General features: G+C 35.1%; 1 protein-coding gene across 7 annotated transcripts in view; it reads left to right on the top strand.

Annotated features, from left to right (window-relative positions):
- NRCAM (neuronal cell adhesion molecule) overlaps nt 1-14450 on the top strand; it is a gene marked incomplete at its 3' end in the record, with an annotated part of 143496 nt that overhangs the window by 74382 nt on the left and 54664 nt on the right. For 6 of the 7 annotated variants that reach the window (XM_083860570.1, XM_083860568.1, XM_083860566.1 and 3 more), the window contains exons 3-8: nt 2266-2454; nt 6868-6973; nt 9816-10012; nt 10912-11034; nt 11410-11580; nt 14066-14177. In XM_083860570.1, the coding sequence (XP_083716696.1) occupies nt 2364-2454; nt 6868-6973; nt 9816-10012; nt 10912-11034; nt 11410-11580; nt 14066-14177 (800 nt within the window). In that variant the 5' untranslated portion in view covers nt 2266-2363. Of the gene's footprint in view, nt 1-2265; nt 2455-6867; nt 6974-9815; nt 10013-10911; nt 11035-11409; nt 11581-12034; nt 12092-14065; nt 14178-14450 lie in introns of those variants that run through there. The other variant, XM_083860564.1, reaches the window with a different exon arrangement.

Below are 14450 nucleotides of genomic sequence, written 5' to 3'. Positions count from 1 at the left end.
CAATACTCATTTTACATGTCGAAAGAACAAGACAATAAAGTGGATAGTCAGGTTTTCAGGGTTTCATAAGGAGGACTGAAATGTTGCATAGAGAAGAAACAATCAAAGTCAAGGTTCACCTGTGCAATACTTCAAGAATATCCTGTAAATCCCAGGTCACTGCACAGAGAGGGCACCTTGATAATTGCAGTGATAGTGTAATGAGATGACACAAAGATCAGGAGAACAGTGGGTGAGAACCTAGCTTAACTGGAGAAGAGCAGACAGCTGTAGTCAATAGAATAAAATCAGCTTTTCTGGAGAGCACTTCATTGCAGGAAACATGCTGGAGTGTTCTCAGGCACTCTCAACAGAAGCTCTCCTTCCCCTTGCTCACTGCAGCAGGAGCCTAGTAAACTGTACGTGCCAAAATGGGATGGAGAAAACACTTCCCACCTTTCCCAGCTCAACCTCCAGCAATTTAGGGTGCTCATTTAAAATGTAGGAAAGTTCAGTTTATGTTTCTAGGAAAGTCTGAATATTTTTCATGCATTCCTGATATGTGTCTGAACTCCTTTCTGAGTATTTTGTAGGTAGGCATGCCACCTTGACTACTGCAGTTCTAGTTTGTACAAATAATTAGGCAAAGGCCAGAACTCTGGTATCCTCTTCTGATGTGTTTTGTAATTTTTCTAATCTGCCATGATAAATAATTAGTTATTACATTACAGTATGCAGTCCTAGAGGTGGTTTGGAGTGTCAGTAAGCAACTTGCCTTCTCCTGTGATGCCCCAGTCAGCAGTTCCCAACAACTCCAAGTAGTATGTGTCTAGAACTTTAACATACTGAATATTCTTATTTTGAAATAAAAATCTGTTTTACAGATAGTGACAGTAAAAATCAGGGAGTTTGATGTCCTAGGTTAGGATGAGAAGTAGAGCTCCATGCCTCACTTCTAGTTTCTCATTCCAGTCTGCTCAGAGGACTGTACAAAGAGTAGGATAATTTACAGCAGCAATTAAGAGGCATAATTTCTTCTGTAATGTGAAAATTGAGGGAAATTCTTACCATAGGCTGGTTTAAGTAACTTCAGGAAGCACAAACAACTCTTAATTTAACATTCATAAAGCAGCTGCTTCTTTGCAACTTTAACTCTTTGTGGACTGGATAATATTGTGTTTTATATCTGTAACCAGAGCTGAGCAAGTGTTCCCTTCAAGGTGAATTAATGCTGATCACTGCCAACTTTCTGATCCATCTGGCATCTGGAAAGTAGTTTTTCAGTGGATGTCCATTTACTGAGAATGCATTGTGTAATTTGGATTTGTAGTTTGGATTTCTAGGGCTGCATAACTCTTTGTAGGTCACTGGTGATGCTGATGGGCTGCAGGCTGCAGTTTTCACTCCTCCAAAATTCTTCTCAGCTAGAGCTTGATCCTGAATGCAGAAAATAAGGAGCAAGCCAGAATCATTCTGCATGGGTAATATGATCTCTCATGCCTGGCTGAGGGGGGAAATCTAGCACATTTCAAAGATTTCCCTTAAGTTTCATTTCCAACAGTTCATCACATATGAAAGGAGGAGAAGAGTGTATGAAAATATGCTGACAGTTATTTAGATTTTGGTTTCAGGCTAGAAATGACAAAGTATTTTGATGTTATCTATTTTGAGAGGAATCAGATATCCAGAAATAGGAGCCTAAGTAGAGTACACATGGTAGCACCTCAGCACCTTCATGAAATCCTGTGTATTCAGTCTACAGCTGTCTTATTAGAAAGAGTTCCAAACTGGGGAGAAGTGGAATACTTACACTCAAAGCTGCAGAAAGATTCCACAGTTTACTTAGGAAATTCATGACTTGACATGTTTTCGTTGGAGTAGATGCCTAAAATACCTATTTCCAAGAATGGTGCAGGGTGCTTGAAGGAGACACTAGGTGGGCATTCAGAGCTTTATTCCACTAAAGCTACTTCAGAGGGCTATTATCTTTAGTATATACTCTTTTATTAACTACATCGATTGACTGATGCTTTACCCTTCTTAGGAGAGGAACTTGTATTTCCACTCACTAAAGTTATAGGAGTTCTTCATTAGCTTCTTTAGAAAAGTGTTATGATCTAGGTGACCTAAGAACTTATGAATTTCTTGGATTTCAGTAGAACACATGTGTAACTCTTAGTCTTAGCTATAGTATTTAGACTGCTTGTATTTCGTAATATTATTAAGGCACATGTGATGATTTAAGTCTCCATTGTATCTGCATATTGTTTGTCTTTTATTTACCAGGTTTCTTGTCTATACTTACATAACTACTGCGAGCTATCTAGTCTTATGAAGTTGAACTTCATTCTTCAAGTGTGGTTTACTCAGTACAGCCTAAAACCATGATGAAAAAGATGAGCATACCTACAAGCAAAACTTCCCTGGTCCTCTTTCTGTGCCAAATTATTTCTGCACTGGATGTACCTCTTGACTGTAAGTATTAACTTGATAAATAAATGCAGAATAATAGAAGTTTAGTTAAATAATTTCTGTAGGAAGCTGAAGATAACTCCAGCATGGAGCTAAAAATAGTGTGTTTGGTCACTTCAATCAGGACATTATCATTATGAATATTTACACTTACTTACTGAAGATTTTTGAAACCTGTGAGTTACATTTTTCAATTGAGGAGGTTTAACAAAGGATTCTCACAGAATCCTACTTACACTTCAGTGTGCATTTGTTTGATCAAAATGAAGACGGGCAGAAAAACCCTCCGAAGTGCTAATTATTTGTGAAATTAAGATAATATTGATAATTTTCTAAAAATCCCAGGACAATTCCTGCTTGCTGTAAACAATCACTCTTACCTTCAGAGAAGAGGTCCCCAGTACCTCATATGAGAGCTAGTAAAAAATTCAAATACCTAAAATTCAAACACTCAAAGCATCTTTTTTTTTTTTTTTTTTTTTTTTTTTTTTTTTTTTTTTTTTTTTTTAATGCAAAAGGATAAGTTAGGCTCTTGGATTTCTTAAGCAGTGCCTGAACACTTAAGAACTTTTACTTAAAAACATATTTAAAATGTGCTGAGCAGGAACTCCAGCATTAACACATGAGGAAATGTCTGAAGGATGGGAATTCCCAAGATCTGAAGTTCATGTTTAATATAAGATTCTTTTAGTGGGGAACCTTGAAGGTAGCACTCCATGCTGAAAAGGAAGCAGTGGTAGCTGCTGTGTTTTATATTCTCAATAGCTAATTTTATTAAATTACTCATGTTTCAAGTTTCTGTTTTATTTCATAGATAAACATGATCACATTTTCAGAATTCAGCGAACCATGTTGCACATCTCAGTGACTGTTCATTTGTTTAACTAATTAGCAGGGAAGAGGACATTAGGGTTGCTGTTTAATTGATGGATTAATACATCAGTAAATTTGCCTGTGATTCTAATTTGCATGGTTTTCTTTACCCCTGTGGTTTTGATACCTTCCTGCCTTCCAGAAATGCATGTTTTTTTAAAACAATCATTGACATACATTGCAAGTGCTTTGGTGTTTTGTTTTTCCCCATGCATTTTATAAGCCTTTCAAACCAATGACCTGCATTTCTGTAACAAAATCAATATTTCTGAATCACATCCAACTTGTGTTGTAAATGCCATTAGAGCAATAAGCTGTGGGTTAAAGAAGGCTTTTGAAAGTTTGATGAATAAGTGAATGTGTTACTTTCAAAACTTATTTTTTCTCTTTAAACATCTTTGCAGGCTATAAATAGTGGTATAAACCTACCTTGTAGTTTAGCAACTAATATAAATTTTCCGTCTCTCTAATATCATTATCTTAAGAGCAAGATTTTGGATTAAATTTACCTGAAATGCATCAATAGACAAAAATGAATAGCCCTTTTGAATGTACCATTTTAATTCTGTACTGAGAATTTCATTCCCTTCTACTTCATGTTTAATAACTTTGTGAGGTCTGATAAAGTCACATACTTGAATTTTTAGCCACAAATTACATCTAGAATTTCATAAATAATGATGAGAATGGACTCTAGGAGAGCGCCACATGTAAATTTTTTGTGGGTCTTACCTGAATATCCATCATAGAGACCCGGTGGTGAGAAAATGCTTGATTAGTTGAAAATTTAGTTTTCATCCAGGTTAGAAATTCCTGTTTCATAGCAAGTTCATTAGTTCCTAGTCAGTGTCTAGGCAAGGAATAACCGAAAGCAGGCAAGGAATAACTGAAAATGCAGGGAACTCCAGGACATTTGGCCTATTGATAAAGAGACGTGTTTATCCAAAACATTGGAAATAAGCAATAAAGATCTAACAACTAAGATGATTTTTTTAAAAAAAATTAGTTATATTTTAAACCGAAAAGGGTTGCAAGTCTGTTGAGTAGAATTAGGTGCTTTAGTCTTTACAAGAGTAATTTTAGCCTGAAGCATTCACTTTGTTCTTCCATGTGATCATATGGGTGGATTGATTTTGACTGCAGCATGAGGGTAGCTCACCCATTTATTCTGATTTGCTGCTCTCTCTCCTCAGCATTAGTGTTTTATGTCCTTGCAAGGCCAAAATCACATAGCATGGTTGCCATTAAAAAGTCAACACTTCAGGAAAGTTTCTCATACCAAGAGCTTTAAGATAAATGTAGTAATATCTGACATAATGGAAGTTGTGGCTGGAATTTCAGGCATTGCGGCATGGGTTGCAGTGCTGAATGTTTTAAATGTTTTCTTTTTAGTGGTGACCAGTGTACTTCTCAGAGATACTTATCTTCCCTCTCAAAATTGCTAATTTTCTCTTCACTAACAAGTTTTTCTCTTTAATCTCCATTTGTCCATTCAACTGCTGATTCTGATGTGGGAATAAAAGCAAAACTTCTAGAAGAATGTAAGTTACTCCTCACTAAAAATAGGCTGTGTGCTGCTGAAAATTAATGCAGATTTTGTTGCAAATTGAATTTGTAATCCAAAAATGTGTGATTCTGACATTTTGTTGATAATTTGGTTTGCTCTATCTAGATGTTTTGTGCATGCAGTGTTCAAAAAAATACTACTGTACATAAAACAGCATTCTGATATTCTAAACAAATTAATTGTGTGATTTTTGATGGTGTGCTATTTGAACATTAAAATCTTCACTCAATATCAGCATGTGCAGTGTTTTATTACTACTTTCAGGAGTAAATATATTTGATAAAAAATAAATTTATTGGAATATGTGTACTTTTGTACTGTTTTACATATCTGATGTGGACATATTTTCATATCCACAGTGGATATAGCTCTTTAAGTAGACCTCATATTTTATGGGTTCTATCTTAGCTTTAGTTTTATGTTTGATTTAATCAGTTTTAAGTGAGTCCATAACACAAGAGTGGAGATTCCAGGTCTTTGATGTGCATCAGATGGAATATCCTGTAGGTTGGGCAGTGTTTATGTCATATCCTTTTTCAGAGTGTATTTGCTTTTCCCAAGTAAGCATCTGACATGTACTGACCCTGAGAAATGCCTCTGAGAGGGAAAAGGACTGCCTTCAAGTACTCCTAAAGAAATATACACAAAGGTGTCATGTAAAAGTGTTGCCTCCCTCTTTAAAGGATTCTCCCCTGTGCAGTGAGGAGCAGAACCCAGTTCTCTGTGGCCTGTTCTGATTAGCTGCTGTGTTTTGTTATGATTCCATGATCTGATTTTTTTTCATTGCTGTTTCTTGCAGGTAGAGTTTTACAGACAGCTACCTCTGTCTGTGCAAAGGAGTACTTAATGTATAATGGTATGCTTAAGAAAGACTTAAATAAAAATCCCAGTTGTACAATTTTAGCTATCTAGAGTGAGGCATGAGAACACAGCTAACTCTGGTGATTGAAGTATTTTGTTCCAGTGGCTAGAAATTACCCCAAAGAAGTAGCAAAGGGTTTTGCTGGACAGGTGATTCACAGTGCTTAGACAGGGATGTTCATGGGCATGTTATTAAACAGATTTATTTAGGTGACACTAAACTATAAACAATATGAATAATGTTGAGGAAGACACCTTTCTCGCTATCTTAATATCACAAACAGTATTTTTTTAATGCAAAAATGGCACAGATAATGGTAAAACGTTATGAATTACTTACAGTAAGTAGACACCAACTACTTTATCAGGTGAATCAATTTTGTTCTGTGCTACTTGTTTTATAGTGCTGGACAAATCACAAATGTTAAATGATTGCTTCTTCTGGGACAGTTCACAAGACTGAGTATATTTTTAATGGGTTTCTTGAGGGGAATCAGTGCTTTACTTTCCCTACATGTTTACTTTATTTGGAAACTAGATATTATTTTTGTTATTTTTTACAGAGTCTTTTGCTTATAACACATTTTTTACTCCTGAAAAGTAGTTCTTAAAAGCATGCTTTGTAGATTAATGCAATATGTTAAGCATAATAGATGTGTGGAAAGGTTTCACCCACAGAGAATTTGAAAATACATAAAATGTTTAGAAGCACAAAGCAATATATACTTTTTTCTTCTGTGTGGTAAAAAACCATTTTGTGGAGGTTTATGTCTTGCAACTCTTCATTTCAGATTTTTTGGACTTAGAATTTAAATGTCCTTTGGTTATGTGAAAATCTATTGAAATCTGAGGTATAGAAATAATATTAAACCTTTTGGCCAAGACCTTCATCTGCTGTAAATCAGGATAGCCTCAGCTGGAAGTTAGTATAGCTACGCTGATTTACAAGGGTACAGAGCTTCAGCCTCCTGATACAAATAATACTTTAATCCCACTCTTCTATCAATAATTTGGTTGCTAACTGCAATTCTTCTTTCTCTGCTTACAAAAGTGTCTTGGTGATACTTTGAAAATATTATTGAAATCATCTCTCTTTGTTGTATTTCATAATGAAGTGTCACAACCTCCTACGATAACTCAGCAATCTCCAAAAGATTACATTGTTGATCCTCGAGAGAATATTGTAATACAGTGTGAAGCCAAAGGAAAGCCACCTCCTAGGTTAGTAGCTTTTTTTTTTTTTTTTTTTCTTTTATTGGTCTAAGAGCATGGAAGGACTCTGGAGTTCAAGGAGAACATACTGCAATTTTTTTAAACTAACAGGATCAAGATTATCTGTATGAATGTGCTTGCACATGAAGAAACATGCATACATCTGTACCTTTGTAAATTTCACAGCTACCAGATAGTGGCATAATTTTGACTCTTAAAACACTTGACATTTAAATTTTTGTAGAGTCATCAAACAATTTTTTCTTCTCGAAACTATAAAAATAAAATAATACTTGATTATTACAAGAGCAGATAGGTAAATGCCCATGGAACACACTAGGAGGCATACTGTACTATGAACTGGATGATGTGCCAGGTTTGGGCATAGTTTTAGAAGAATGGACATTGAATAAAGTCAGACTAATGCTATTACATTCAAATGTAATGTTTTGTAAATAATTCCATTTTATGAGGCTGAGCTTGAAATATAATTTGTCAGAAGTTATATAGTCTGTATTAATTTTATTGATCAACAGCCTTGTGTATTTAATAGCCTTAAGTTTTGGTTTTGGCAGAAATTAATCAGATTCCTGATCATTGTCCATTTTAAGATACTCTTTTAGCATCTTGGAATATTTGAAAAGTCCTCATTTCAAAGTGCTGAGTGCCTGCACTGGAAACATCAGTAGCCATTATACATTCTGGCATTGTTAGTAACTGCTTCTGATTGCAGAGACTGTGAACATAGAAATGTGCCTCTCTCTGCTCTAGCAGTGTTGTGCTACACCTTGCTAGCAAGATCCATCCAAAACTGCTCATCTAGATACAGACAGAGCTTGTTAGATGTATTTCTTTTGAATAACCATTTTTTTTCCTGCCTTATTCCTGCTGATTGCCTTGGCATCATTGTCATTATCATGCTGGGCAGCAGAATAGAGGAGATGGAGGTTATCTGGGATACACTCACCCTTTCTATTGTTTCGTTGAGGACAGGAGTGCCACAGAGTTGCTTTGTTTACCAGCATTTTGATTTGGCTGGCCCAATGCCACTTTTAAGAGTCTGGGTGTTGACCTTGAGGACCAGATGATTATTGTCCACTTTGGGACAACTGTATTGCTTCTGCAGATGTTTCTCTTGAACACTTATGGTTGGAATTACCAGAGAGAAAAAGAGAGCTGTCTGTGAGACTGACAAACCTGAGCCATGTGCCAGGGCTGTCTGCTGTACATCCTCATCTTCCCCATCAAACACAGATCAGGCTTTGTTTCCGTGCTACAAAGGAAGTGACAGGATTTAAGTAAAGAATTTTCTAATAAGTTTTATAAGCTTGTGTTTAGTCTTGCTTGTTTTTTAAGATATTACAGTGATTAAATTTGTATCGGTAGTTAGTCTGGTTGGTCCATCACTCTTGATAATCTGCAAAGGCATATCAAAACTTGAGCTGCTCCAGAGCTCTGAAGACAAAGGTGGACTTTCTCAGCCCACAGTGTGAATTGTGTGATATCAGTGTGATAACTTCTAATTGCTAAGAGCACTTGGCATAAAGGTTTGTGGATGTGCTGCTACCTACAACTAGAACAGAAAAGACTCTGACTTCATGTATTTCAAATTCAGGGGTTGGTACCACATTTTTCACTTCTTATTTGAACCCACATTACACTTTCTTCCATCCTTAATAATATTATTGGTAACCGAAACCCCACATTTTGAAGCTTCACCTGCAAAGTTGTAAGAAAGAGGTTTGCTGTTAGTTCACTATGCATGGTAGTCCTCCCAAAAACCTGCGCTGCTGCTGGTCCAGTTCTTCTCTCCCCCAACACAAGGTGCAAATATCATATCCAGTCCTGCCCAGATGCTGCAGAAGGTCAGAACACAATTTGAGTCAGTTAGAATTTGAACTTTTCCAGCACCATTTGTGCTTATGCTTTAGGAAGCATTCTAGCCAGCAAAAAGAGTGTATGTGCTTAAGATTCTGAAGCTGAAATGTGTAGCAAGTACAAAACCTGCTGTTCACAGCATTTGAAGCTGTGAGTGCTCAGCACTCCACAGGTGTTGTTCAAGCTCTCTGTGACTATACTTCTGACCATAAACTAAGTATAAGTAAAAAAGTGGTGTTTACGGTAGTCTAAGTTGTAGACTGTGAATCTCTGCTTCTTTACAATCTTTTATGAGTTCCATTAGTCTTCATTTTTAATGACAACTTTTCAAAACATCTCTTGGTTTGAGTAGCATCACTATAAATGTACTAGGTTAAATAAAGGCTATCAGACTATATAATTTCAATTAGAGAATTACGTTTGCATTAGAATACTGAAAAGAAATCAAACTCACCACAGACTTTAATTCACTTGCATCACTTCAAAATTGCCAAACCAATTAAAAGAAATGGTCTCCTACTGGGGCCTCAGATGACACATTTCAGCCCTGAGCAAGTTTTTAAAGACAGATTTATAAACCCTTTCAACAATAGGTTTTATAATGGAAATGCTAATGCAGCTGTAGCAATATCAGTTCTTGCAGATGTTACTGCATCATTTTTAGTAGAAAGGAAATCAGTTCTTTTCCATGTATGATTAGAAATTTTTATTGTATTTTTTTAAAAAGAATTGGCTTTGAAATAGCTCCTGTTAACAAGTCCAGCCAAACCTTTTTATCTTAAAATATATTGCCAGATTTCTTATAGTAAAAGTTTTTTGTATTTCTTCGTTAGTTAATTTAGTTTGGGAGTGAGTCTTACTTATCTGCTAATGAAAAAATAACATGTATTTTTGTTAATTGGTTTTTTCTTCTTTTTCTTCATACAATCTACAAAAAGAAGCTAAAAATAAACTTTTCTTTTAATTGTTTTAGCTTCTCCTGGACACGCAATGGAACTCATTTTGATATAGATAAAGATGCACAGGTAACAATGAAACCAAATTCAGGGACTCTTGTCATAAATATTATGAATGGTGGGAAGGCAGAAGCGTATGAGGGAGTTTACCAGTGCACAGCGAGGAATGAACGAGGAGCAGCCATTTCCAACAATATCGTTATAAGGCCTTCTAGTAAGTAAAGCTCTTAATGCTCATAAAGTGTGAAACATTTTGGTTTTCTCATTTCCTTATGCACTTTCTGTTTTTTTATTTTCCTGTCTTAAAAATTCAGTCATCCAAATGACCATGCTAGAAGTTGTTGCCTATTTTCTAGTACTCAGGTATAATACTGTATTACATGTTCTCTCAAATACATTTTTTACAAAAATTTAATAACTGAGTTTTTTTCTTGATACATCTGGATAACCTTATAATGTTTGAAACTTAGTTGGATGTATGACACTAGTGCTAGAATAAAATATTTAAACCCTTAAGGCTTTAAGAATAATTTGTTGACACTGATGGCATAATTGATGATAACAATTTTTTTCTGTGTATGAAGTCTGTATTCCATAGTTTTTGTAATAGCTTTAAAACATAACAGATTGGAACTAAAAAGAAGCTAAAAATTCTTAATTAATGGTAGATTGTTTCTACAGCTTTTTATTAGCTTTATCTCAGTTTAGTTTTAAAGCTTCTCAGCTTAAAATGTGCTGTTCTCACATCTTAATTAAAGAGTGTGTATATAATATGGCTTCAGGAATGTCTACCCCTTTTTCTATTTTAGCACATCACCTTTTTTTTTTTTGTATAGTTTAAAATTTGCAAGATACTGTTATAAAACCTTTAGTGAGTAGACAAAATAATTTGAATCAGTTGATTATACTTTCAATAAATCATTGATGTACTTTTCTTCCAAGAAAACATAAAAAAAGGAACAAAAATAAGAACTTTAGCAAACATGCAAGGACTTAACATTTTGATGCATGTAGTCCTTCCATTTCTCTAGAATACTTTGTACATTTTCTCTTTAAATTTTAGAGGTTTTGCCTATCCCCAGTTTATGTGCATGTCAAAATTACTTTCTATAGGGTCACCTTTGTGGACGAAAGAAAAACTGGAACCAAATCATGTTCGCGAAGGTGATTCACTAGTACTGCACTGCAGACCTCCTGTTGGCTTACCACCCCCTATCATATTTTGGATGGATAATGGTGAGTTTATTTTTTATGCAGTTGAAATTTTGTAATTTTTCTATGTAGTAGATCATTGCTTACCAAAGCCACAGATGGTGAAGTTTCCCTCTAAGTTAAAATTCAGTGAATTTCCATTTCTGTAGAATAGAAGAAACAAGCAGACATACAGCCCAAAAGCACAAAGCCAAAAGGAGCTGGAGATCTTAATGCAAGTTGTAGATTAACCCACTGGGGAAAAATGGGTAGACAAGGGATTTCATCAGGAAGCCTAGAAATGTGTTTATATGTACCAGGCCTCAAACAAGTGTACTTGAATGAATGTGGAGTCTGCAGATCATAATAATACAGTGTGTTAATTATATTTGGCATAAATATGTTCTTGTTTTCCCTTAGCTTTCCAAAGGCTGCCTCAAAGTGAAAGAGTTTCCCAAGGTCTAAATGGAGATCTTTATTTTTCTAATGTACAACCAGAAGACACCCGGGATGACTATATCTGCTATGCAAGATTTAATCATACACAAACTATACAGCAGAAACAACCCATATCTGTAAAAGTCTTTTCAAGTAGGTATTCCATCACCAAATTAAATACTTACACAGTATTTATCCAGAGTTCCTAAGTCATGTGCTAAAGTTAAGTTAGGTGTTATGCTAGGGAATTTTGTAATTTTCATTTTGAATAAGAAATTACATTATTGTGTAAACTTGAAACATAATCTCCAGTTTTCTTGAAATAAAATTGATTTTAAAAGCTATCATTTTTCCCTTTATAAGGATTTGTGTTTTGAAAAAATGTTTTTTAGGATTTAATACATTAAAAAAATACAGTGTAAAAAAATAACAGTTTTCAGATGTTTTTGTATGCAAGAATGTTAAGTTATTATGATTACTGTAACTATTGAAACAAATTAATCAATCACTTGATTAACTCACCGTGGCCATGTCATCACCTTTTGATTCCCAGAACTTTAATTTATCCCTCTTGTATGCTTTCTTCATGATATTCTGTTTATTTCAGTGGATTCATTGAATGACACTATAGCTGCTAATTTGAGTGACACTGATATTTATGGTGGTGAGTTACACTGGTCCCCACTGATACTCCTTGTTTCACAGTAGCATTTAGTTAACTAACTTCACCTCCATGGCTACTTAATCTTTTGCTCCTTTTTCAGTTTCTAATGAAGATATCAATTAGTGCTGGTGATAATACATACTTCACAAAGGGACTGCACAGTGTGATCCTTTCAAATACTTAATGTTTTGATGCTCTTAGAACATGGCTCATAGAAAATATAAACACTTATAAAAAAAGAGTGCTTTCACACTGGTGCAGATTTTAAAAACTACTTCTATACTATGTTGATTTTTTATATTTTTCCTCAAATTTACCTAGTAATTTGGTTATGTTCATTATCACTAGAACTATTCAATATCATGTGCTGCATAATAAATAACAACAATTAGGCACCTAACAGATCCACGTCACATTTAATAACTTCCTGAATGTACCAATAAATTCATAGGGGTAGGATAAATTTTGTTTGTTTGGTGTTTAGGCTGGTCTTTCCATTAATCTGTGTTGAATGGTCTTTTTGTATGTTCTGAATTAAATCCTCCTGAACAGATGTATGTGTGTTTAGCAAGGCTGACTTCGGAGCACCACTGATTCTGAACTCTCCACTTGATATTGGGTGACATAGAAAATACTTGATATTTATTCAATTTTTTGTCTTTTTCCTTTTGAAATAGGGCTTTGTGCATATTAAACCATAACTTACGTGAATCTAAAATAAAACACAAGCACAGAGTATTTTACTTCTTCACATAAAAATTGCATGTTATTCAGGAGGGACAAACAAGAAACAAGTACCTGAACACAAAACAATACATTAGCTACAATTAGTGAGGACTGTTGGGTTGGCTTCCAACTCAGAACCGCTATGGGTAATTCTTTTGTACACTCATAGTCTGGCCAAGTGAGTCAGCAGCCTTTGGCAGTGCCAGCAGTTGAGTTGTTGCTGTGGCTGTTGGCTGCGTTCTTGACTCTGGATTGCTCTGTTCTCCCACAGCTTTAAGTTGTTTTTGTACTGGTTATTAAGGAATTCACAGCACATACTGGATTAAAACAAAGTGTTGTATTTATGCTAATATATCAGTAAATCCTATACCCTAACAAACTTTGAGTTCACTATGTTTATAATCTTGTTTTTAAAAAACAAAATTATTTACTGTAATGTTTCAGACCCTTACAGCACTTCAGAGCAATTTAATTCTATATATTAAAATTGCTGCTAGAGAACGTTAGAGTATTCACAGAAAACACTCTATAATTACAGAAAACTCTTATTCTGAACTCCATGAAGGCATAGGAAATACCATATACTTCAAAAGCCAACAGAGTGTAATGTCAAAAATGAGTCTTATATTTATAGCTGCCTGTTAACTGTGGTTATTGCTTACAGGTTAATCAAGGTTCTATATTGCAAGACTGGGGAACAGCTTGAATTAAAGTTAAATATATAGTAAGAGGAAAAGACATTATTTCTGAAACGATGCCTCACATTGTCTAGAAAATATTAAAACATATTCCAAAGCAGACTGTACCTTTCACTCCCTTGGTTTGTATTTCTGATTAAAAATATCTTTGCCTTATTTTTATTTTGATGGAAGCCCAGTAATTCTCAGTAACTTTCAGTCTTGCACTGTGCCTCACACCGGTGGCCTCTTACTCCCCATAATAGTTCTGTTGAAGGAAACAGCAGCTAGTTAGGATTAAGACTGCATAGTTGCCTATGTAAAAGCTTTGTATCAATTGCTCCTCTCTTTTAATAATAACATTTCCGTGTTCAAAATTGTGACATTTAACAGATATGTTATGTCTGTCAAAAACTAATGTGTTCAGCTTTGTAGTTGTGCTGCACAATTACTTTTAATCAAATGGCTGATGTGGAGCAAAATCTCTGTTCAAAATGTGAGAATGGATGTATGCACTTTATTGGTATTAGAGTAAAATTTAGAATTTTTTTTTTACTTATTCTTGTTCCAGCAAAGCCAGTTACAGAAAGGCAGCCAGTTCTTCTAACACCAACAGGTAGCACAAGTACCAAAGTGGAACTCAGAGGAAATGTGCTTTTGTTGGAGTGCATCGCAGCAGGATTGTGAGTTACTTTTGAGACATTTATTATCTAAATATAATACAGAAACAGAGGGAAACATTTCAGAGATGCTTAAAATGTGATTACTGTATGAGCTCAAGTGTTTCAAAGAAGGAGAAGTATAACATGGAAAGAGCTTTTTTAAGGAGCTCCACCATTTACTTGGGCATCAGCAGATTCTGGAACATGAACATGTATGGCCTCTGCCTTCCCATATCCCCAAACCCTATGCACAGGGTATGGGTTGTACCATTGTTTTTAAAGGACACAGGCAAG

Source organism: Zosterops lateralis, assembly GCF_965231275.1.
Source record: "Zosterops lateralis genome assembly, chromosome: 4".
NCBI lineage: Eukaryota > Metazoa > Chordata > Aves > Passeriformes > Zosteropidae > Zosterops > Zosterops lateralis.
Note: the sequence above shows the minus strand (reverse complement) of the source record. Positions and strands in the feature narration are given on the sequence as shown.